The 24333-nt window shown below is 36.7% G+C and overlaps 1 protein-coding gene across 1 annotated transcript in view; it reads left to right on the top strand.

Annotated features, from left to right (window-relative positions):
- The window catches only part of LOC134569138 (uncharacterized), a 62391-nt gene extending 40894 nt beyond the window's left edge, over nucleotides 1-21497 (top strand). The window contains exons 28-38 of the mRNA XM_063428045.1: nucleotides 388-417; nucleotides 1653-1682; nucleotides 3189-3218; nucleotides 4804-4833; nucleotides 6118-6147; nucleotides 8258-8287; nucleotides 12979-13008; nucleotides 15194-15223; nucleotides 16423-16452; nucleotides 19531-19560; nucleotides 21365-21497. Of these exons, the coding sequence (XP_063284115.1) occupies nucleotides 388-417; nucleotides 1653-1682; nucleotides 3189-3218; nucleotides 4804-4833; nucleotides 6118-6147; nucleotides 8258-8287; nucleotides 12979-13008; nucleotides 15194-15223; nucleotides 16423-16452; nucleotides 19531-19560; nucleotides 21365-21387 (323 nt within the window). The 3' untranslated portion in view covers nucleotides 21388-21497. The remainder of the gene's footprint in view (nucleotides 1-387; nucleotides 418-1652; nucleotides 1683-3188; nucleotides 3219-4803; nucleotides 4834-6117; nucleotides 6148-8257; nucleotides 8288-12978; nucleotides 13009-15193; nucleotides 15224-16422; nucleotides 16453-19530; nucleotides 19561-21364) is intronic.
- Nucleotides 21498-24333: the final 2836 nt, after the last annotated feature.

Raw genomic sequence — 24333 nt, 5'->3', positions numbered from 1 at the left:
CATTATCTAGATATTTCAGCATATGTATGTCTAGCTTTCCATAGATAATAGCTCATTCCCTTTAACCGGGACTAATTGGGCTTATTTTAATTTTAGACTGCTTGTATTTTTTAGAATATTTAAGTGTTTGAAACACCCCTCCTATTTTCCTGGTGAGCGTGGTGTTGTACAGACAGTGTTATTAAAACCAATCGTCTTACAATAAGAAACAAGTTTGACTCCCAATATATGGTGGAGATCTCTGGGTCATCTATCAGCGACTCATGTTGGGTTTACAACGTCCTCGCACAGTGAAGTTCAATATAGCCAATCTTTTATTAGAATTGCTGCCACCATATACGTGTTTATTTATGTACCACTAAAACTGTTTTGTTGGAATTGTTTCAGAAACTAAATGGGGATTTAATATGCCATCAGGTAATATTTTAATATGTATTTATTTTTTCTGTATGTCAAGCTCTAAAAAAAAAATTGTATTTTTAAAAATGTTTATTTTAAAAAGTTTTTTGGGGTAAATAGATACTGAATAGTCAAAAAGATAATGAATAGTATAAAAATAAAAATAATAAAAAAAAAATACATACACAAAAAGGTATCATAGAAAAGTAAAACATATATACACTGGAGATAGTACCTATCCCAAACAGGCTTTGCCTGGACATAAATGACTACAAGGGTACCTTGTATCTAATGATAGTCCTCTAGGGCTAAACCTTGTCCCTTAGCTTAGGTGATACCCTAAGCCTTAGTAATATAAACTCTAATTACAAGTGTGTTCCCTAACTAACATGGATATTCCACTGAACCCACCTCTGGAAACTGGTGTTAACTTAATGATATCTTAGTCTGTCACATGTTGTACCATATACTAACCACACACTTCCAAATAAATGTCGACATTTAAAAAGAGCAAGAACTTTTTATAGATGTATATGGTGATTGCGCCACATATTAACCATTTCCCATATTTTCCTACTTATTACTAAGTTAACCTATACTTCAACACCAGAGAAAGAACTTTTAAAAATATGATGAGAAAGAGCACAGAGTCCTCTGGTGATGCCCAGAAAAGTTATAGACAGTTTCTGTTACAGCAGAATCACACGTTGAAGAACAGTAATCAAGATTATTCGCTCAACTGGAAATTTAGGTCAAAAATAGTAAATTGGAAAATGTAGGTATTTTCCCTGCTCGATATGTTGGCCTAAAATCTGCAATTATCTTACAATTTTCTGCAATTTCACATTTCTGTAAAAAAGAAAGAAGTGTAATTCTTTATAGCATTTTAAGATTAATCACACTGCAAGTATCTTTATCATAATTTGCAAAACTTATTTGTAATAACTACATATTTGAGCATACGTATATTTAGCTTTTCATAGATTATAAATCATTCCCTCCAAATACGGATTACATTGTTTTTTATTGGGGTTTTTTTTTAATTTTAAAAGGCTTGTAGTTTTTAGAATATTTAAGTGTTTGAAACAACCCTCATAAACAGTGGAGATCTATGGGTAATTAATCAGTGAGTCATGTTGAGTTTACAACCCCCTTGCAAGATAAAGTTCAACATAGTAAATTTATTATCACTAGTGCAGACACCAATTACTTATTTATTCACAACTAAAACTGCTTTGTTGGAATTGTTTCAGAAACTAAATGGGAATATAATATGCCATCAGGTAAGATTTTTATATTTTTTATTTCTGTCTGTAAAGTTCTAAAAATTACTATCCTCTTCTTTTTTAAAAAAAAATGTTTAACTGAAAAAAAAGTTCATGTAATAGATACTGAGTCATCAGAAAGATAATGAGTAACATAAAAAGAAATATATACATAAGCAAAAGGGTATCATATATAAGTAAAACATATATATACTGGAGTCAATACCTATCCCAAACAGACTTAAATAACTACAAGTGTACCCTGTATGTAATGTGGATTGTACGCTAGCCCTAAATGCCATCATTGAGCTTAGAAAATACCCAAACTCTAAGTACCATAAACCCTAATTACAAGTGTGCTCCCTAACTAACATGGATAGTCCACTGACCCCACATGAAAATGGGTGTTAACCTCCTAGTATTATTTTTGTACATACTAACCACCCAATAGACAGTAATGGTAGCAATGGATGTGCAAAATGCCCATAATATCAATTCACTGCTCTGTTAACTTCCATCATGTGCGGTAAAGAATATCGCGTACCGAATGTTCAACTGGTTAATAAACAAAGAAGAAGAAAACAAAGACAAAGTATGAAAAACTACTGAGTTGAATAAAAACACCAATAGTTAACAATTATACAAAAATCTGCTTATTACAATATTGTATTTCTTCTAATGTTATTTTCATATATATATATATATATATATATATATATATATATATATATATATATTCTTTTTTTTTACGGTGCTTTTATGACTTAACAGACAATAAATGACATTACGATGGCTACATGCTGGTCACAGTAAGTTCTGAGAATATGTCAAGGAGTCAGCACCATTTTATGTTATAAAACAGAAAAGATAGAAAAGATAGCATACAAGCTGGAAATGTCACTATAGTAACAGTAAGTAGGTTATAAGTATGGTGTATGGCAGAATAAGAGTATTGCTCAAAAGGGTGCTATATGACAATGAGAACAAACAAGCTAGGCACGTAGCTATATCGATAATTAACACAAAAAAGAGGTGTGCTGCCTACAATTAAAAACATTTTGTTAGGAAATAAGAAAAGTAATATCACTTGTACTGATTGGAATACATTTATTAAGCAGAAAGCAGACATTAACTAACATAATAAACTGCTGCCCCAAATCTGCCAAAGGGCCAGTTTAGGGACGGAGTGATGGACCTCCAGCCTTCGGCTAGAGAAGGTGTGTAGCTTATCCTATGCCTATTAGACACAGCGATGGACCCGCCTCTCCCAACCAACGGACCACCAGTCCCGGAAAGCCATAATTCAGACAGAGGAATAAACTTGCAGACTTCATTAACTTTGTTAAAGGTATCTTCTGTGCTTGGCTTTGTGCTGTTCGCAACAGTTTTAACACAGTTTTAACACAGTTAAATCTGGTTTTGGCAGGAGCTCATGAAAAGACCATCATGTTACGTTTTAACTATAATATCAGTTTAACAATATAGAGTGCATTACCTAAATAAGTATTTTCAAATTTGTTATAGGGCAGGCATCAGAATCCAAATCACCAACAGGTAAATACTTTCTATGTTATTAATTGTGTAAATGATTTAACCACTCACTTCCAAATAAATGTCGATATTTAGGAAGATCAAGAACATTTTACAGATTCATATGATAATTGGCCCACATTTTGAACATTGCCCCTATTTTACCCACTATTATTAGGTTAACTCATATTTCAACACTAGAGCTGGAATATTGAAAAACATGACAAGAAAGATCACAACACACAGAGTTATTCACTCAAGTGAGAATTCAAGGTGAATTCAAAGTGAATTTCAAATTTAAGGTCAAAATTGACAAACTGGAGAATTCTCTAAGTCAGCTATGCCTTCAATTTAGCTACTCTGGCCTCAAATTTGACATTCAGCTTAAAGGACCACTCTAGGCACCCAGACCACTTCAGCTTAATGAGGTGGTCTGGGTGCCAGGTCCTTCTAGGGTTAACCCATTTTTTCATAAACATAGCAGTTTCAGAGAAACTGCTATGTTTATGAATGGGTTAAGCCTTCCCCCTATGTCCTCTAGTGGCTGTCTCACTGACAGCCGCTAGAGGCGCTTGCGTGCTTCTCACTGTGATTTTCACAGTGAGAGCACGCCAGCGTCCATAGGAAAGCATTATGAATGCTTTCCTATGTGACCGGCTGAATGCGCGCGCAGCTCTTGCCGCGCGTGCGCATTCAGCCGACGGGGAGGAGAAGAGGAGGATCGGAGGAGGAGAGCAGGAGGAGATCTCTCCGCCCAGCGCTGGAAAAAGGTAAGATTTAGCCCCTTTCCCCTTTCCAGAGCCGGGCGTGAGGGGGTCCCTGAGGGTGGGGGCACCCTCAGGGCACTCTAGTGCCAGGAAAACGAGTATGTTTTCCTGGCACTAGAGTGGTCCTTTAAATTCGCCTTGAAATCTTGCTTTAGTAAATAATCACGACAGCGTTCTCTGATGATATCCAGTAAAGTCGCGGAGAGACTTTCAGTTACAACAGAATTTCAAAATGTAAGATTATTCGCTCAACTTGAAAAATTGATCAAGAAATTGCTAATTTTATCCTAAAACTAGGAAAAATGCAGGTATTTTCCCTGATTGCTATTTTGGCCTAAATGTTGACCTAAATTTTGCAATTCTGTTACAATTCTTCACAACCTCAAATAATTGTAAACAAAAAGAAATATAATTCTTTATAGCATTTTATGATTTATATATACATTACATATCAATTTATAATCATTTAGAAAAACTATTTGTAATAACTATATATTTCGATAGATTATAACTTATTCCCTCCCAAACCCAAGCATACATGGGCTTATTTCAATTTTAGAAGACTTTAAAAAAATATTTAAGTCTTTGAAACACCCCTCCTATTTTCCTGGTGAGCGTGGTGTTGTACAGAGAGTGTTATTGAAACCAATTGTCTTACAGTAAGAAACAAGTTTGACTCCCAATATACAATGGAGATCTATGGGTTATCTATCTGCAAGTCATACTTGGTTTACAACTCCTTTGCGCGGTGAAGTTCAATATAGCCAATTTATTATAACTATTGCTGCCACCAAATATTTATTTGTTTACAACTAAAACTGTTTTGTTGGAATTTGTTGCAGAAACTAAATGGGGATTCAATATGCCATCAGGTAATGTTTTAATATTCTATTTTTTCCTGTATGTCAAGCTCTAAAAATGACTATCCTCTTCTTTTTTATTTTTAAAAACTTTAATTTCAAAAAGATTTATGGCAAAGAGATACTGAATACTCAGCACGATAACGAGTAATATAAAATAAAAAGATAAGAATTATTATTATTACAATACATACATAAGCCAAAAAATATCAACTATGAGTAAAACATATAAACAGTAGTAATAACACCTATCCCAAACTGGCGTTGCCCGGTCATAAATTACTACAAGGGAACCTTATAACTAATGCTAGCCCCTAACCCTAAACCATGTCACTAAGCTCAGTTTATATCATAACCCTAAGTATCATAAACCATAATTACAGGTGTGCTCCCTAACTAATACAGATAGTCCACTGACCCCGCATGTAGAAACTGATGTTAATGTAATGATAGCTTAGCCCCTTACACTTTGTACCACATACTAACCACATACTTCCAAATACATGTAGATATTTACAAAGAACAAGAATATTTTATAAATGCATGTGGTGGTTCTTTGCATTTTAACCATTGCCCCTATTTTACTCCTTATTATTAAATTAATCCATACGTCAACACCAGAAAAAATAATGTTTAAAAATATGATGAGAATTATCCCAACACAGAGTCCTCTGGTGATGCCCAGCAAAGTTATGGACAGTTTCTGTTACAGCAGAATCCCGCTGTTGAAGAACTGTAATCAAGATTATTGGCTCAACAATATGTTAGGGCAAAAAGAGTGAAATTGATAATGCAGGTATTTCTGCAATTCTGTTACAATTCTCCACCAATTTACATTTTTGTAAACAAAAAGAAATAAAATTCATTATGATCTACAAGTATATTCATCATAATTTATAAAACATATTTGTAACACCTACATATTTCAGCATACGAATATTTAGCTTTCCATAGAATATAACTCATTCCCTCCCAAACCTGAGAATACAACGGCTTATTTTAGTCTTAGAAAGCTATTATTTTTTAGAATATTTCAGTGTTTGAAACACCCCTCCTATTTTCCTGATGAGTGTCCTGTTGTTCAGACAGTATTGTTAAAACCAGCCTTCTTACAATAAGAAACTAATTTGTCTTCCAATATACAGTGATCTATGGGTAATTAATCAGTGAGTCATTTTGAGTTTACAACCCCCTTGCAAGATAAAGTTCAATATTTACTTCAATTTATTATCACTAGTGCTGCCACCAATTACTTTTTTATTTAAAACTAAAACTGCTTTGATGGAATTGTTTCAGAAACTAAATGGGAATATAATATGCCAAAAGGTAAGATATTTATATTTTTGTTATTTCTGTTTGTAAAGTTATAAAATGACTATCCTATTCTTTTCATTTTTCTTTTTTTTTTTTAAATGTTTATTTAAAAAAAAAAAAGTTGATGGTAAATAGATACTGAGATGTCAGAAAGATAATGAGTAACATAAAAATAAATATATACAGGGGGTGGGGCCTGACAGCTGACTCGGACAAATGAATGTTGTTGGATCTGCTTAGGGAAATCCCCTTTTACGTGCCCAAGGTGGACTTTTACTTTCCAATTTTGGCAACAATTGTGTCCACAATTCTTGGGAGCACTCAGCCACACTTTAGGCACTTTTTAGTCCGAGGCAGGTGAACACAGCCCATAACAGACCTACCTGCGGTCTTAAGCTGTACTGTAAGATCCTCGGCTTTGATTTGGAGCCTGTTCAATCTAAACCTTGGATCGATCGGAACAGGATTCTTCTCCTCCAGCGTACCGAGCCTGATCCAGGGACCACCCTAACATGCTGTCAGCACTGGACCACGATTCTACAGATGCAGGCTCTTACCGTGAACTGGAGTGTCTATCTGGGGGCAAGTTCATCAGACTCTGTGGGGGCACGGGCTCCACGGGTGGGCCTTTTTGGGAGTGCTGATGACAGGGGAAGCCAGGTCTCTCCATCCCAGGGCATTGGCTAGGAGGCATACGGGCATTGTCTGCAGCTGGGCTGGTTTATTGTTGTTCATGTTCAATACACAATGTTTGTTATGCCTACACTACCACACTCTACTATTGTGCTCTATTTGCTCACCTATTTGTCCACCTGCAACTGACTAACCTACCTATCCAGTGGTATTTGCTTCTTGTAGTCACCCACAGCTCTGCAGTTATCCCTAATGTTTCCAAACCTCTCTTAGATTCCTAGTTTGTTGCAAAATTGGAAGTGCTTCAAACTATTTTTTTTTGCCTGCTTTTGGATCAACAGCAAAAAACAAATTCGAGGAAGGCTAAACTTGATGGACACATGTCTCCTTTCAGCCTATGTAACTAGTAGAGCTGTGTTTCTTCTATCTCTTATATATACCCTATAAAAAGTGCAATACCTTCGACATTTCCTACTATGACAACTTCTATTACATGTATACTCGTGTGAAATGTTTGTACCAGAAAGCCTGTTTAACTACGCACTATAAACATAAAGCATTAGAAAAAATAGACTAATAATGGGCAAAGGGAATAAAATAAATAAATTAAATAAATAAATACATAAAAAAAAGGCGTCATATATAAGTCAACCATATATACACTGGAGATTACACATATCACAAACAGACTTTGCCTAGCCATAAATGACTACAAGGGTACCCTGTATCTAATGTAGATAGTCCCCTAGCCCTAAACCCCAACACTGATCTTAAGTGATACCCTAACCCAAAGTACCATAAATCCTGAGTACAGGTGTGCTCCCTAACTAACATGGGTGGTCCACTGACCCCACATGTGAAAACAGGTGTTAACCTAGTATTATCTTATCCGCTTTTTGTACCTGATAACCACCTTATGTGTAACTTCACCTACTCACGTTTTACATAGTAACAAAATCTAATCACAGTATTAAATACTGCGCTCTTTAAAATCATGCTGTAATTAGAGTATGTCTGAATCAGCATTTTGTATATGTGAAACACCATTCACGTTTCATAGTAGTGCTTCTTTTAACTCACCGTTTTGATGGCAATATGGATCCTATTGGAGGTGTACTGGGATATCTATTAGGGTTGGTGCTAAGGCTGAGATCTGTCCTGGGCTTGTTCTCCAAAACACAGTAATGGGAGAAATGCCATGGGGTGCGCAAAATGCCCACAATAACAACTCACTGCTTCCATTGATTTCCAGGCTGTGCAGCAAAGAATGTCGTGTACCGAATGTTCAACTAGTAAATAAACAGAGAAGAAAAAACTAAAATATGAAGACTACTGAGTTGAATAAAACCTCAATAGTTAACTTTTATAAAAAAAATCTGCTTATTACAATATTGTAGTTATTCTTACGTCAATTACTGTTTTGCCTGTAATACCAGTTTAACAATATACAGTGAATTTAGCTAACCTTGTTTTTTCGAATTTATTATAGGGCAGGTGTCAGAATCCAAATCACCAACAGGTAAATACTTTTTATGTTATTAATTGTGTAAATGATTTAACTGCTCACTTCCAAATAAATGTCGATATTTATAAAGAGCAAGAACATTCTACAGATGCACATGGTGATCCGTCTACATTTTGAACATTGCCAGAGCTGGAACTTTGAAAAACATGATGAGAAAGATCACAACACACAGAGTTATTTACTTAAGTGAGAATTCAAGGTGAATTCAAAGTAATTTTCAAATTTAACCCCTTAACGACCGCTGACGGTTCAGGACCGTCAGCGGTAAAACGTGCGTTTGGACCGCTGACGGTCCTGAACCGTCATAACGGTTTTGGGCTACTTACCTGATCGCCGTCGGTCCCACGGCGGCGATCAGTGCTCCACCCGGTCCAGGGGGGTTGCCTGTCTGCCCAGGCAGTCCCCCTTCGGCAGATCAGGACCCCACGGCCATGTGATCACTCGATCACATGACCGCAATAGGTGTCCATGTGTCTGCCTGCAGGGGGACTGTCTGTGCTGACAGGCAGTCTCCCTGCAAGTGAAAAATCCAAAATAAAGTGTAAAAAAAAAATCTGTGTAAAAAAAAAAAAAATATGTGTATATATATGCTATATATACATGTATTATATCTATATATACCTATATATAATATATGTATATATATCATATATATAATGTCACACTAAGTGTATTTTTATATTTATATATACGTATATAATTATAAAAATACACTTATATTTAAATTACACACGAATATATACAATATATATAATAACTATATATATGGTATATATATATTATTATAAAATACAAATAATATGTTAATAAAAATAAATAACAAAAAATAAAAATAATTTTTAATAATTAAAAAAAAATTATATATATATATTCAGTTTTATTCTAACAGTATTTTGATATTGATATATATATATTTATATCAAAATATACTTAGAATGTAATGATATATATATCTATGTATAAATAAATAAATAAAAATAATACGAAATATACATATGTCCACATACATAATTACATAAATAATTTCATAAATATACACGTAGACGTCAAATATATAAATATGTATATATATTAAAATTCTACGTGCATATTTATGTAATATTTTTACCTAATTAAGTAATTTTAATGATTGCAATTTGAGGGACCTGCCTGCCAACCCAGGCCAAAAGTCCAGATAATTTAATTTGCTAGCACTGTGTTTAACCCTGTAACTTTCTATGACACCCTAAATCCTGTACATGGGGGTACTGTTTTACTCGGGAGACTTCGCTGAACACAAATATTAGTGTTTCAAAACAGTAAAACATATCACAGCGATGATATTGTCAGTGAAAGTGAAGTTTTTTGCATTTTTCACACACAAACAGCTCTTTCACTGAGGATATTATTGCTGTGATATATTTTACTGTTCTGATACACTAATATTTGTGTTCAGCGAAGTCTCCTGAGTATAACAGTACCCCACATGTAGAGGTTTTATAGTGTTTGTGAAAGTTACAGGGTCAAATATAAGGCTTGATTTTACTTTTTTTTTTTTTATTGAAATTTGTCAGATTGGTTAGGTTGCCTTTGAGAGCGTATGGTAGCCAAGGAATGAGAATTAGCCCCATGATGGCATACCATTTGCGAAAGAAGACAACCCAAGGTATTGCAAATGGGGTATGTTCAGCTTTTTTTAGTAGCCACTTAGTCACAAACACCGGCCAAAGTTAGCGTTTTTTGCATTTTTAACACACAAACAAATATAAATGCTAACTTTGGCCAGTGTTTGTGACTAGGTGGCTACTAAAAAAAACTGGACATACCCCATTTTGAATACCCTGGGTTGTCTACTTTAAAAAATATGTACATGTTAGGTGTGTTTCGGGGATTTATGACAGATAGCGGTGTAACAATGTCACTATTGATACATTTAAAATATATATATATTGAAACAGCAATTTCCTACTTGTATTTTTAGGCCTATAACTTGCAAAAAAAAGCAATAAAGCATGTAAACACTGGGTGTTTTTAAACTCGGGACAAAATTTTGAATCTATTTAGCAGTTTTTTTCATTAGCTTTTGTAGATAAGTAAAAGATTTTTCAAGTAAAAGTCCAAAAACATGTTTTTTTTTTATTTTTCACCATATTTTATTATTTTTTTTAAATACAATATATGACATAATATATATACTGGTATGTAAAGAAAGCCCTTCTTGTCGTGAAAAAAACAGTATATAACTTGTATGGGAACCGTAAATGAGAGAGCGGAAAATTACAGCTAAACACAAACACCACAAAAGTGTTAAAACTGCTCTGGTCCTTAACGTACAAACATCGCAAAAACAGGCCGGTCCTGAAGGGGTTAAGGTCAAATTAGACAAACTGGAAATTTATCTAAGTCAGCTATGCTTTCCGTTTGCCTATTGTGGTCTAAAATTTTAAATTCTGCTTAAATTCACCTTAAAATCTCACCTTAGTAAATAATCGTAACAGCGTCCTCTGATGATATCCAGTAAAGTCATGGAGAGACTTTCTGTTAAAACACAATTTCATAATCTAGATAAAAAAAAGTCAGGAATTGATCAAGGAATTGCAAATTATATCCTAAAACTAGAAATAACGCAGGTATTTTGGCCTAAAATCTGCAATTCAATTACATTTCTTCACAGACCCACATTTTTTGTAAACAAAAAGAAATTGAATACGTTATAGCTTTTTATGATTTATATTATATACACTATATATAATTTTATAATAATTTACAACAATTATTTGTAACACCTAAATATTTCAACATACAAATATCTAGCTTTCCATAATTATAACTCATTCCTTCTCAAACCCGGGAATACATGGGCTTATTTTCAGTTTAGAAGGCTTTTTTGCATTTTTTAGAATATTTAAGTGTTTGAAACACCCCTCATATTTTCCTGATGAGCGTGCTGTTGTACAGACAGTGTTATTCAAATCAATTGTCTTACAATAAGAAACAAGTTTTTTTTTTTTTAATTCTTTATTTTTGTAGTGCTTAGAGTAACAAACATGCCTATATCGCCACGACAGCAGATACAAGCCGCTGAAATATCACAAAATAAACAATATCATGGCATTAAATGACAGCACAGTTTTGAAATTAATATAGAAATAGTAAATGAGTAAATGAGCAGTGCACGCGTAATACATAAACAGTTAATAGCATAGATTAGTTATATGCACTCTATTTGAGTCAAGTTTTGTTATATTCATGTGTGGCTAAGATCTAAGATTAACCAAAGTAGGTCATATTGTAAGTTTGCATGCTTGTATGTGGGTGATTAGTTAGGAGCCACCTTTGGTGTTAGCATTCCCTAGAGCTTGTGCTACTAGCATTCTATTGGTGGCAGCAGGGTTAAGGTGCCTTTCGAGGGCCAGATGTATGTTGCTAAATATGAGGGTTAGGGTGATCTGCTTAGTGCAAAATTTAGCTATGGTCGTCACCCAGAGATTCGTTATGCTATATACATTCCACATAGGGGGTCGTTTTAAATTATGTGTAACGCGTTAGGTGTACCATATGTTAAGCGCGTGGATACGCCTTAAGCTATACTTGCTGTGTTTCAGGGTGTCATGGAGGGCTAGCAGTGCCCTTGTTTACATTCCCCCATTGCGTCTAGCCGATACTCCACCGGGTTGACCCTGAGTCCAGTCGTGAAAGTCCCAGTATTGAGCCCTTCTGGCTGTCGCTGCGAGGACCTGTGTGAGGTGTGAAGAGAGAAGATGTGTCTAGTGAGGTCTGTTGGGGCCCCTTCAGCGGCTTCCGGGTTCGGTGCAGTGAGGGATGGTGATCTCTGACCGGTTTCACGGCTGCTGTCGGTGAAGTGTTGGGCTTAAAGGGGTCCTGTCGCGATGTGCGGTGCAGCCGCCTATATTTTCTTTTTGGCGGGAAAGGCCTCCTTCTATGGCGTCGTCTCTGAGCTCCTTTCGGCGGTTTGGCTGCTCTTCTTCTTTGGGTGGGCTGTGCACTCGTTTCTGTGTGTGAGTATGCCTTCATCTTCGCTTGCCTCTCCCTGCGCCATTTTTGCCCAGAAGGCATCGAATATGGCGTTAAGTCTGGATAGAGTGTCGGCTCCCTTGTCGTTGCGTTTGGCAGTGCATGTGGCGGCCTCTGCTTTGGTAGGTTGCTTGTTTGGCCCCGCTGCCTGTAGCTTCTCTAGCCCAGTTGCTTTTGAGTGTGGACCAGGAGTGTGGTCCTGGGGGGGGGGGGGGGTTAGGAGATCCGTGGCCTCAGTGTGTGGGTGGAGATAGCGGCCGTCTCTCCCCAGCTCCGTCCACCGCAGGCCGCAGTTTGCTGACTCTTGTGCCCGATCATGGAGTTTGGTCGCTTTGGGTATCAGATGAATTCCCGGGGTGCCCCTGGCGTGGGTGGCGTACCCCGGCATAATTTCAGGCTTATTGTCGTAGATAATTAATGTATATTTGCCAAGTGTAGTGGGAGCCCATCGAACTTGCGACCGCTCCGTTTGCTGGTCAGGCTCCGCCCCCCAATAAGAAACAAGTTTGACTCCCAATATATAGTGGAGATCTCTGGGTCATCTATCTGCAAGTCATATTTGGTTTACAACCCCTTTGCGCGATGAAGTTCAATATAGCCAATTAATTATTACCATGGCTGCCACCAAATATTTATTTACAACTAAAAGTGTTTTGTTTGAATTGTTGCAGAAACTAATTGGGGATTCAATATGCCATCAGGTAATATTTTAATATTCTTTTTTTTCTGTATTTCTAAAAATGACTACCCTCTTCTTTTTTCATTTACATTTCTTTTAAAGGTTTATACTGAATAGTCAGAAAGATAATGAGTAATATAAAAACAAATAAATACAAATTACAAAAAACACATAAACAAAAAGTATCATATAAAAGTAAAACATATATACAATGGAGATAATACCTATCACAAACAAACTCTGCCCGGCCATAAATGACTACAAGGGTACCTTGTATCTAATGATAGTCCCCTAGCCCTAAACCCGGTCATTGATCTTATATGATACCTTAACCCTAAGTGTCATGAACCATAATTACAGGTGTGATCCCTAACTAACATGGATAGTCCACTGACCCTACTTGTGGAAATTGGTGTTTTCTTAGTGGTATCTTAACCTGTAACTCTTTGTATCTACTAACACTACTAACACACTTCCAAATGCATGTAGATATTTATAAAGAGCAAGAACATTTTATAGATGCATATAGTGATGCTCCACATTTTAACCATTGCCCATATTGTACTACTGAGTATTAGGTTAACACATATTTTAACACCAGAGAAAGAACTTTTAAAAATATGATGGGAGAGACCACAACATAGAGTCCTCTGGTGATGCTCAGCAAAGTCATAGACAGTTTCTGTTACAGCAGAATCACATGTTGAAGAACAGTAGTCAAGCTTATTTGCTCAACTGGGAATTGCAAATTTTAGGCCAAAAAGAGTGAATGGGAAAATATAGGTATTTTCCCTGTGTGACGGACAGCCTGGCATCCCGACTGGGTGCCTCCGCCAATTGCTGCTCCTAGCCACACCGAGTACTCCATGCACTCCACCAGACACCATCAGTACTGTAGACCCTTAGCAGCCGCAGCTTGGCTGGGGTCTTGCCATCACTTCCCACCCTGGACCAAACTCCTGGATCCAGCTTCCAGTGGGAAGACCTCTCCTCCACGAGAGTGTAGCAATATGCTCTTAAAAGAGCAAGTGATTATAATCCCAGGGGAGTATAGTGATATAGCAATTACCAGAGTAGATACAGCTGTTTCCCCCACACACGAGGGGAGACTCTATGTTGAGGGTAAGCAGGAACTCCTTTATTGGCAGCCACAACTGGTGTTATATGCAGGTCCCCATTCAAGGGCACTCCCCCCTGGATCTGAGAGGAGACTACGGTAAAAACATACACATGATAACATTGGCTTTCAGGTCCAGGACACTCCCATACAAAACAAGATAATGCATCCCCTGTGCTTGGGAGATAATAAGGTCATGCACTGTACTAAACTCAATTATCTCCAGGCACAGAAAACATACATTTTTATACAACCCCAAAAATACATTTAAACACACAAAACCCCCACAAACGTATATCCCCTGATAGCCCTGATGTGAGTTACCAACATATTCAAACATCACCCAGATCCGTTCAGGGGTTCAGGAATTTCCTGGAAGTCATAATTTTGACTGACAGTGCACATGGTCCTATGCCCAAAACAGTTCCATGAAATCAGTGCTACGGTCGGTCAAGTTCGGCAGTCTTTTACAGGTTTCCCTGCAGGGCCCATAGTCTGTGGGCAGGAGGCTGGCAATCAAGCTCCTCCATGTGGGAAGGGGAGAGTTTGTTACACCCTGCTTGCTATTTTTACCTAAAATCTGCAATTCTGTTACACTTCTCCACCAATTCACATTTTTGTAAAAAAAAAAAAATTTTAATCTTTATAGAAATTTATGATTTATATATATACACTACAGGTATCTTCATTATAATTTTAAAAAACTTATTTTTAAAACCTATATATATTTCAGCATACGTATATTTAGCTTTTCATTGATTATAACTCATTCGATCTCGGGAATACGTCAGCTTATTTTAATCTTAGAAGGTTTGTAGTTTTTAGAATATTTAAGTGTTTGAAACATCCCTCCTATTTTCCTGATGAGCGTGGTGTTGTACAGACAGTGTTATTAAAACCAACTGTCTTATAGTAAGAAACAAATCTGACTTCCAAAATACAGTAGAGATCTATGGGTAATCAATCAGTCATGATGGGTTTAAAACCCCGTTGCAAGATAAAGTTAAATATAGTCAATTCATTATTACTATTGCTTCCACCAATTACATATTTATTTACAACTAAAACGATTTTGTTGGAATTGTTTCAGAAAATAAATGGGAATATAATATGCCATCAGGTAAGATTTTTGATATTTTTTTATTTTTGTCTGTAAAGTTCTAAAAATGACTATCCTCTTCTTCTTTTTTTTTTTTTAAAAAAATACATTTATTTTAAAAAAAAGTTTATGGTAAATAGATAATGAGTCATCAAAAAGATGAGTAACATAGAAATAAATAAATACATTAATAAAAATGTATCATATATAAGTAAAACATATAAATACTGGATGTAATACCTATCCCAAACAGGCTTTGCTAGCCATAAATGACTTCAAGGGTACCCTGCATGTAATGTAGATAGTCCCCTACCCCTAAACCCTGTCACGGAGCTTAGGAGATACCCTTACCCTAAGTACCAGAAACCCTAATTACTGGTGTGTTCCCTAAGTAACATGGATAGCCCACCTAAGCCCCACATGTGAAAAAGGGTGTTAACCTAGTATTATCTTAACCTACTCACATTTTACATCGTCCCAAAATGTAATTACAGTATTAAATACTGCACTCTTTAAAATAATGCTCCAGTTAGAGTGCATGTGAATCACCATTGTGTATATGTGAAACACCATTGAAGTTCCATAGTACTAGTATTCTTTTAACTCATTGCTTTGGTGGCAACATGGAACCTATTGGAGGTGCACTGGGATATCTGCTAGGGTTTGATAGAGTGTCAAGTATTATCTTAACCTGTGTACCTACTAACCACCTTATGTGTAATTTAACCTACTCACGTTTTATCTAGTACCAAAGTCGAATTGCAGTATTATATACTGCAAAAACACCATTGAAGTTTCACAGTAGTGGTATTTTTTTAACTTGCCGTTTTGATGGCCATATGGACCCTTTTGGAGATGCACTGTCATATCTGTTAGGGTGTGTGCTCAGGCTGATATCTGTCTTGGGCTTGTTCTCCAATACACAGTAATGGGAGCAATGCAAAATGCCAATAATATCAACTCAATCCGTTAACTTCCATGGTGTGCGGCAAAGAATGTTGTGTACCGAATGTTCAACCGGTAGATAAACAGAGAAGAAAAAAACAAAACACAAAATATGAAAAATACTGAGTTGAATACAAATACCAATAGTTAACTATTATACAAAAATCTGCTTATTTCAATATTATATTGTTCCTCATGTTAATTACTTTATGGCTGTAATACAAATTTAACAATATATAGTGCTTTTGACTAATCAAGTTTCGATTTTGTTATAGGGCAGGCATCAGAATCCAAATCCCCAACCGGTAAATGCTTTCTATATTATTTATTGTGTAAATGATTCAACCGCTCACTTCTAAATAAATGTAGATATTTCTAAAGAGCAAGAACATTTTACAGATGTATATGGTGATCAGTTTACATTTTAAACATTGGCTCTATTTGACTTATTATTAGGTTAACTCGTATTTCAACAGCAGAGCAGGAACTCTGAAAAACATGATGATAACGATCACAAAACGCAGTTATTCCCGCAAGTGAGAATTCAAAGTTAATTTCAAATGTAAAGTCAAAATAGACAAACTGGAAAATTGCCTAAAATTTGGAATTCAGCTAAAATTGACCTTGAGTTCTCACTTTAGTAAATAACTTACAACGCTGTCTGGTTACATGGAGAGGCTTTCTGTTACAGAAGAATTTCATAATCAAGATTATTCGCTCAACTCAAAAAAAAAATCAAGAATTGATTAAGGAATTGCAAATTATATTATAAAACTAGGAAAAACTCAACTAGGAAAAACTCAAACATTTTACCGTGCAATCTTTAATATTGATTGGACCCCTGGCAAGCATTTCCTTGGGTCTCCTGGACACTGCCACACCCTGGCATGCAATTAAGCCCTCTCCACACCAACCTAGTGTGTAGTGTTTGCGTTTGAATGCAGGTGTGTGTGTGTGTTTGTATGTAGTGTTGGTTTTTATATGAAGGTGTTCTTTTGTGTGTAGAGTTGGTGCTTGTATATAATTTTTGCATTTTAATACAGGGGTGTGTTTGTATGTAATTTTGCATTTGCATGTGGGAGTGTGTTTGTATGTAGTGTTGTCTTTTAAATGTAGATGTACATTTGTGTATAGTATTGGTGTTTGAGTGAAGGGGTGTGTTTGTCTGTAATGTTTGTGTTTACAGGAGTATGTTTGCATGTTGTGTTTGCTGGTATGTATGTATATACATACTTGCACAGATATACATACACATTAACACACAGATAAACACATATAAATACACACTGGCATACACACACACACACACTGGTATATACGCACACAGACACACAGATAACACACATATAAAGACAGTAACACATGCACTCACCATGACACACAGATACATACACTGACACACATACACACACTGGCACATATACACTGACATGCAGATACACGCACACTTTGATACACTTACACAAATGCACAGTTACACACTTACACACACTAACACAGATATGCATACACACTCAAAAACACAGACACACATACACAAACATAAAGGTACACATACCCAGGTAAACATACAAACAAATATACAGGTACACATTCACAGTAACATACAGGTACACATACACACTGACACAGTTACACAGGTACGCATAAACACCGACACAGAGGAACACATACACAGACACACATTCAAAGACACACAGACACAGACATACAGGTGCAAATACACACTGACACACAGGTACACATATATACAGACACGCAGGTACACATATACGCACACAGCCAGATAAACACTACACACACTGACACACACACAGATATGCACAACCTCATATATACTCAGACCCAGGTACACACACATATATATATATGGATCAGTTTCTAAATGTTTAGCCACCCTTCACTTTCCCTATGTTTTGGATGCAGAAGGGTGGCTTCCATGGTGTCCAGTGGGAGCTGGCTAACCGAGGCTAACGGGAATCTGATGCACCAAACATCCTCAGTCCCTCTCCTCCTCCTCAGTGTGTGCCACCTCCTCCTCCTCCCCAAGCGGCATTGTGTTAGTTGGGAGGAAGCGATCTAAACTCACTTCCTCCTAGCAGGCCATGGGGGAACAAACAAAATAACAGGGGCCCGGTCTGGAGCCATATTAAAGGCCACAGGCCCCTGATTACTGCAAAACAATGTCGGCATTGTGGCTCTAGGTGCCGCACCACACCTTTACCAGTGGACCAGTCCACTTGTAACTTGCGGGCAGCAGCCCTGTTTGTCCTGCCTTAAAGACAGTCCTGATATTTTCCCTGCTTGCGATTTTGTTATTCCATTACAATTCTTCACAAACTCACATTTTTGTAAAAAAAAAAGATACAATTATTTTTAGCATTTTATTATTAAAATATACCCTACATATAACTTTATAATCATTTACAAAAATATTTGTAATAAGTACATATTTCAGCATGTGTATATCTAGCTTTCCATTGAATATAACTCATTCCCTCTCAAACCCGGGAATACATGAACTTGTTTTAATTTTCAAAACACCCCTATTATCTCACTGACGAACTTGGTGTTGTACAGACAGTGTTATTATTAAAACCAATTGTCTTACAGTAAGAAACAAGTTTCACTTCAAATATACAGTGAAGATCTATGAGCCATCTTTGATCGCATCATTTTGGGTTTACAACCCCCTTGCACGATAAAGTTCAATATAGCCAATTTATTATTACCATTGCTGCCACCAATTTTTACATTGTCTCTGTATTTCAGGGTGGCGTCTAAGAGTCAATCCTGACTCTGATAGACAGCCACTAGAGGCACTTCCTGCAGTTTCGTAGTGATTAACTCCGTAAAACGGCACTGGATGTTCTAGATCTGTGCAGTCACTTAATATGCTCACATAAAAACTGTGTTTACAAATTTTAAAATCTATTATTTGAAAGTTCTATTTTTGTAGAACTGTCAAAATGTGTTTATGCAGTAGAACTATATTCCTTTAGCTTTGTCTACTCTCTGCTACTTTGGCATTATTCTTTCATAATCATTTTATATTCACTGATAAAGTCAAACAACTTCACATATAGTGCAGCCAGTGCATAGCACACTGCATTGTGCATTGTACATGCATATACTAAGTCACATCAAGTGATTCTCCTGTAGAGAACAATGGGAGCAACTTATGCATGTACAAGAGATGTTGTGGGATGTGCAACACACTTGGTATGCCAACTGAAAAAACTGACATCTTAAGCTTAAAACACAAAAAAAAAAATCATATTCCAATGTTTAAATTCGGGCATGTTGGTTATTTTTTACTTGAATGCCATTTTAACAATATACAGCTGCCTTTGCCTAATACCATATTTTCTAATTTGTTATAGAAAATGAACCAGAAGAAAATTCACAAAAAGGTACATGCTTTCTCTGATATTGTAAATTGTTTAATAGATCTGAAAACATAGATCCAAATCACGGGAGATTTACAAAGTGCAGGAACCAGGCCTGGACTGGCCAACGGGCACATGCCCGGTGGGCCACAATGGCAATGGGCCGAGGCTGTCAGGAGAGGTCACAGGATCTCCCCGGCCGGTCCATGCAGAGCCCGTGCTATCTGAGCGCCGGCCGGGGAGCTGTTTTCCATGACGGGCCAGTGGGGAGATCACAAATCTCCTTCAACGGCCCACATGCAGTGTGATGCAGCTGCCGGCTGGGGAGGGAGGGAGCCCGGAGAGGACACGGAGGAGCTCTATCTTGCAGCTTCGCCGGATTCCTCTCACATGATCCACAGGCTAGAGTTCACTCATCACTAGGACCACCAGGAATGGCAGCACAGTCCCCCCTCCCAAACTAAATGTAAGAAGGGAAGGGGGATACAATGCTTGTTTTTGTTTGTTTGTTTGTTTTTTATCCCTCCAAACACACACAGCACCCTCACACACACCCAGCATCCTCTCACACACACACAGCACCTTCACACACACACATGCATAATCACCCTCACACAGCACCCTGGCACACACAACACCCTCACACACAGCACCTCACACACACACACACAACACCCTTCACACACACTGCACACTTCGCACATACACACACAGCAGCCCCCCAAACACACTGCACCACACACACATACACAATACTTCTAAACATATATGTATATGTACTACAGAACCCATCATACACATACTGCACCCCTAAACACATTACATTCCAGACACACACTAAATCCCTTACCCATCTCTGGATCACCTACACATATACACACACACTAGATCCCTACATACACTCTGAATCCTCTACACACACACTCACTAGGTCTCCTATACACAGTCTGGGTCCTTCAAACACATACTAGATCCCCTGCACACAGCACCACCTATACACACACTGCATTTCTGACGTACACACTAGATTCCTTGTAAGCAAACACATACTACATTCCCTAAACACACACTTTCTACAACCCATACACACATTACATCACCTGTACACACACTCACTATATCCCCTATACACACTATGCCCCCTATACACACACACATTACATTACACCCCAAACAAAACCACACCACAATCAGCTCACTCTGCACATACACAATCCCATAAGCAGGCTCCAAACACATGAACAGTAATTTTTCCTGGCATTTTTGTCTCCTGGTATCCTATTTATGGACACACCAGAGACAAGTTTCAAGCAAACACAACAATAGCATGCTATTAAATTTGCTTGCACAGTGCAGAACAAATAAAGGGCCGTGTTCTCATGCTGGAGCTTTTTCCAGTCCGGCCCTGGCAGGAACATATCATAAACATGATTAGCCCTTCGTCACTTGAAGGACTGACTCAATAAATCAATTTTTTAGATATTATAAAATGTATATTAACAATAAATTATGCAAAACAACGTTCTCTAAGCTTCCTAGTTAAGGCAATGTCACTACAGTAAACTATTTATTTATTGTGAGCAGTTGCCTGGGGCCTCAATATGATGTGTCCTACAAGTTGGACCACATTAAACTTACATGGGTGCTCAGTTTGGACTCCTTACGCAGAGGGTATGAAACTGTACTTTAGTGAAATTCCCATAGCAAATACAGAAGTCTTCACATGCCTTTTTAATGAGAGCTCATAGACTATTTTTCCTCGAAAGCAAAATATTTCACATCTAATAATAGTAACGGTTTTCTAATAGTTGTCTTCTTCTATTTGCAGGCTTTTTCAGCTGGTGGGGGTGATCTAACACGCTCGGGAATATAAAAGAATAGCCTTTCCAGCAATAATATAATACTCTAAATAATAAATGTGTTAGTTCTGCAGCAAGCATTTAAATTGTGTTTAGAAAAAATAACTGACAAATTTAAATAAAAGCAATTTTAAAGCAAATCAATGCACTTGAGACTTTAAATTATTATTATTATTTATTTTTTGGTAAAACTGCAAGCTTACACTAAGACACCATACATTAAAGAAATTGTATACTAGGCATATTTGGACTTTTATTTTTAAGTCCATATAAAAGGGAACATTTTGTGTAGGCAAATTCTAACAAATCTGAACAAGGAATAGAGCAGTGCTAAACAAAATAAGAACACTAGAATGGGAGGCAGCACATCTGATAATAGAGGAATCCCTCCAACCCCCAAGAAAGCTAAAAAAAAAAAAAAAAAAAACTAGAACAAGTCAATCAACAATATACAGGCAGGGCCAAGAAAAATACTCCAAACACAATAGTATATAATAATAAGAACAATACAATCAATAAGAGCAATAAAAAAACCCACAGGATATAAAGTGTTCACAATAAAACTTATTAAGAATAAAAGAATAAAAAATAATAAATGGTACGGCACAGTCACAAAGGTGGCAATAGATCTTCTAGTCCTGGTATGGGACTTTCTTGGTAGCTTCGCTTAATAGCAGAATATTAAAAGGAAGCAAAAACAGAGGCAAACCAATAGTGCAATATGGTGGTACATGGTAGGACAAACGACACTTAGATAAGATGTCAACTCACATATGGTAGAGCTATAACCAGCTCTAGGTAAAACAGCATGCAGTGGTATACAATACCCACTTGCAGGATATCCCTCTGGTTTTGGTACACAGTAGAATGATGGTAAATCACAACTGGATAACGATTAGATTATTCACTTTAAATTTAATAATTAATGCTGACTGTACTCAAGTGTCTAAACAAAGACTTATATTTGCCCATATGTTTCCTGTACAACCAAAAAGTGAAAATACCAGAAAAAAAAACCTCAGAAAATCAGCCATATATCTGGTTACAATCAGATTGCGTACCGTACAGTAAGTATTGAGTTTTACAAATTTCAGGATACAAAAAGGATAACATTTTACTATTTCACCAATTACTATAAATTTCTATTAATCCAGGTTCATCCTGAAAATCCTCTTTTTTTGTTTTAATTCTTTTTTTTTTTTCTCACTCCACATAAGAGTAAAACATATACTGTATAAGTGAACATTACCTGCTGACACGGTAGGATAGGTGAGCACTCAGAATAGAGAAGGAGGAAGTATCATACACTATGACATTATTGGTTGATGTGGAAAGAGTATTTTGTGTATAAAGTATAGGTCCAGTAGAGTGATCTAATGGAGTGTTATTCCACAGGATTCTAAGCATTCTCTTGCCTAAGCAGCCCTCTGTAGAGCCTCTTTTCCAGAAGGAGTCTAAGTAGCCTCTGCCATGTTCCTGCTCTATGGTAGAACAAGGGGTGGAAGGGGCTAAATGTGAAAATCCTTTGTAATGGTTCTACAAGTTGGTCAGAGATAAACTGCATACCAAGTGACTTAGCTGTATATACTGAAATGTGTTATCTGTTTCACAAAGAAAATAAAGAAAATAAAAGCTCCAAATAAAAAGAATAATAAATATACAGATCATCAGTCCTACCATAAATGACCTGTGTATTCAAAAAAATAATCAAGGGAATATTGAAATTACCTTTAGAGGTAGGTCTGTCGTTTTTATTATGCAATTCAGTTTATCATTGTTTTGGATATTTTGTATCAATATTGTTAAAAAAAAGTCAATAAGCTATTTTGAAAAAGAAAATTACAGTAAGTATGAATACAATGTATCTAATATTGTCAGTGATCATGTGTTTGACCTTGACAAATCAAATTGGTTACGCAATGCACGCTAAAAGCAAAACTGTGAAAACGTAGAGAATTATAAAAATTTATTATCCTGGAAACGTTTCCTATTTACTATCCCCTGTATTCTGAGAGGATGTTTTTCACTGATGCAAAGGGCTATTGTGTCACTGCTGTCCATTATTGAGTAATGGGACTGTTTTATATGTGTCATGCATTAATTATTTGCAAGGTTGAAAGCAGAAGAAACAGGAAGTAATTACACACAGAAAGGAACTATCGGGACAACTCTTATCAGGCTCTTATGTATTGCATCATGCATAATATTATAAGCAAGACAACATTGAGAATGCAAATTCGAGAGATAACTTTGTCCTTTCATCATATCATGAGACTAAATTATTTAGTTGCTAAACAGCGACTTATAGTTGTTAATGGCAAACTTGCACAATGTGTGGCAAAATAGAAGATTTTTTTAAAAAAATCTCCAACTAAGAGTAACTAATTTGTGATGGAGGACATACTGTACCCAGATTAAGTAGAGAGCGCTGGTAACTTGCTTTTCTTTGGTTTTTACTATATATTGGGGCTGATGTGTACTGTAGTCATTGCAGCCGCCCAGTGATGGGAGTGAGCGCAGGACTTTTCTTTCTGCATTTGTATCCATTTGTTGTATTACTCAGCCTTGTTACAATGCAGCCACCCATCCCATGTGTTCCCTATTAACATTGGCGTCTCTAGGATGAATTTTTAGGGTGGGCCAGGGACAAAAGTAGGGGGGCACATTCAACCCCGCCCTCGCCACAGTTTGACCCTGCCCCTGCCGCATGTTAAGCCCCGCCCCCGACAAAATGTGTTGTTGTTTTTTTTTTTATAATCCCTGGTGGAGGATTCATTATTTTCCACCAGGGTTATTAAAAAACCAAACACATTTCCTTTGATACAGTTCCATAGTTTCCAACATTTGAAAAAAAAATTCCAAGGACATTTTGCAGCACAGCTATCAATTACTGTCTGTGTATAATATCCCTGGACAGTCAGTGCTCTCTGTATAATAC

Source organism: Pelobates fuscus, chromosome 7 (assembly GCF_036172605.1).
Source record: "Pelobates fuscus isolate aPelFus1 chromosome 7, aPelFus1.pri, whole genome shotgun sequence".
Lineage (NCBI taxonomy): Eukaryota > Metazoa > Chordata > Amphibia > Anura > Pelobatidae > Pelobates > Pelobates fuscus.
Note: the sequence above shows the minus strand (reverse complement) of the source record. Positions and strands in the feature narration are given on the sequence as shown.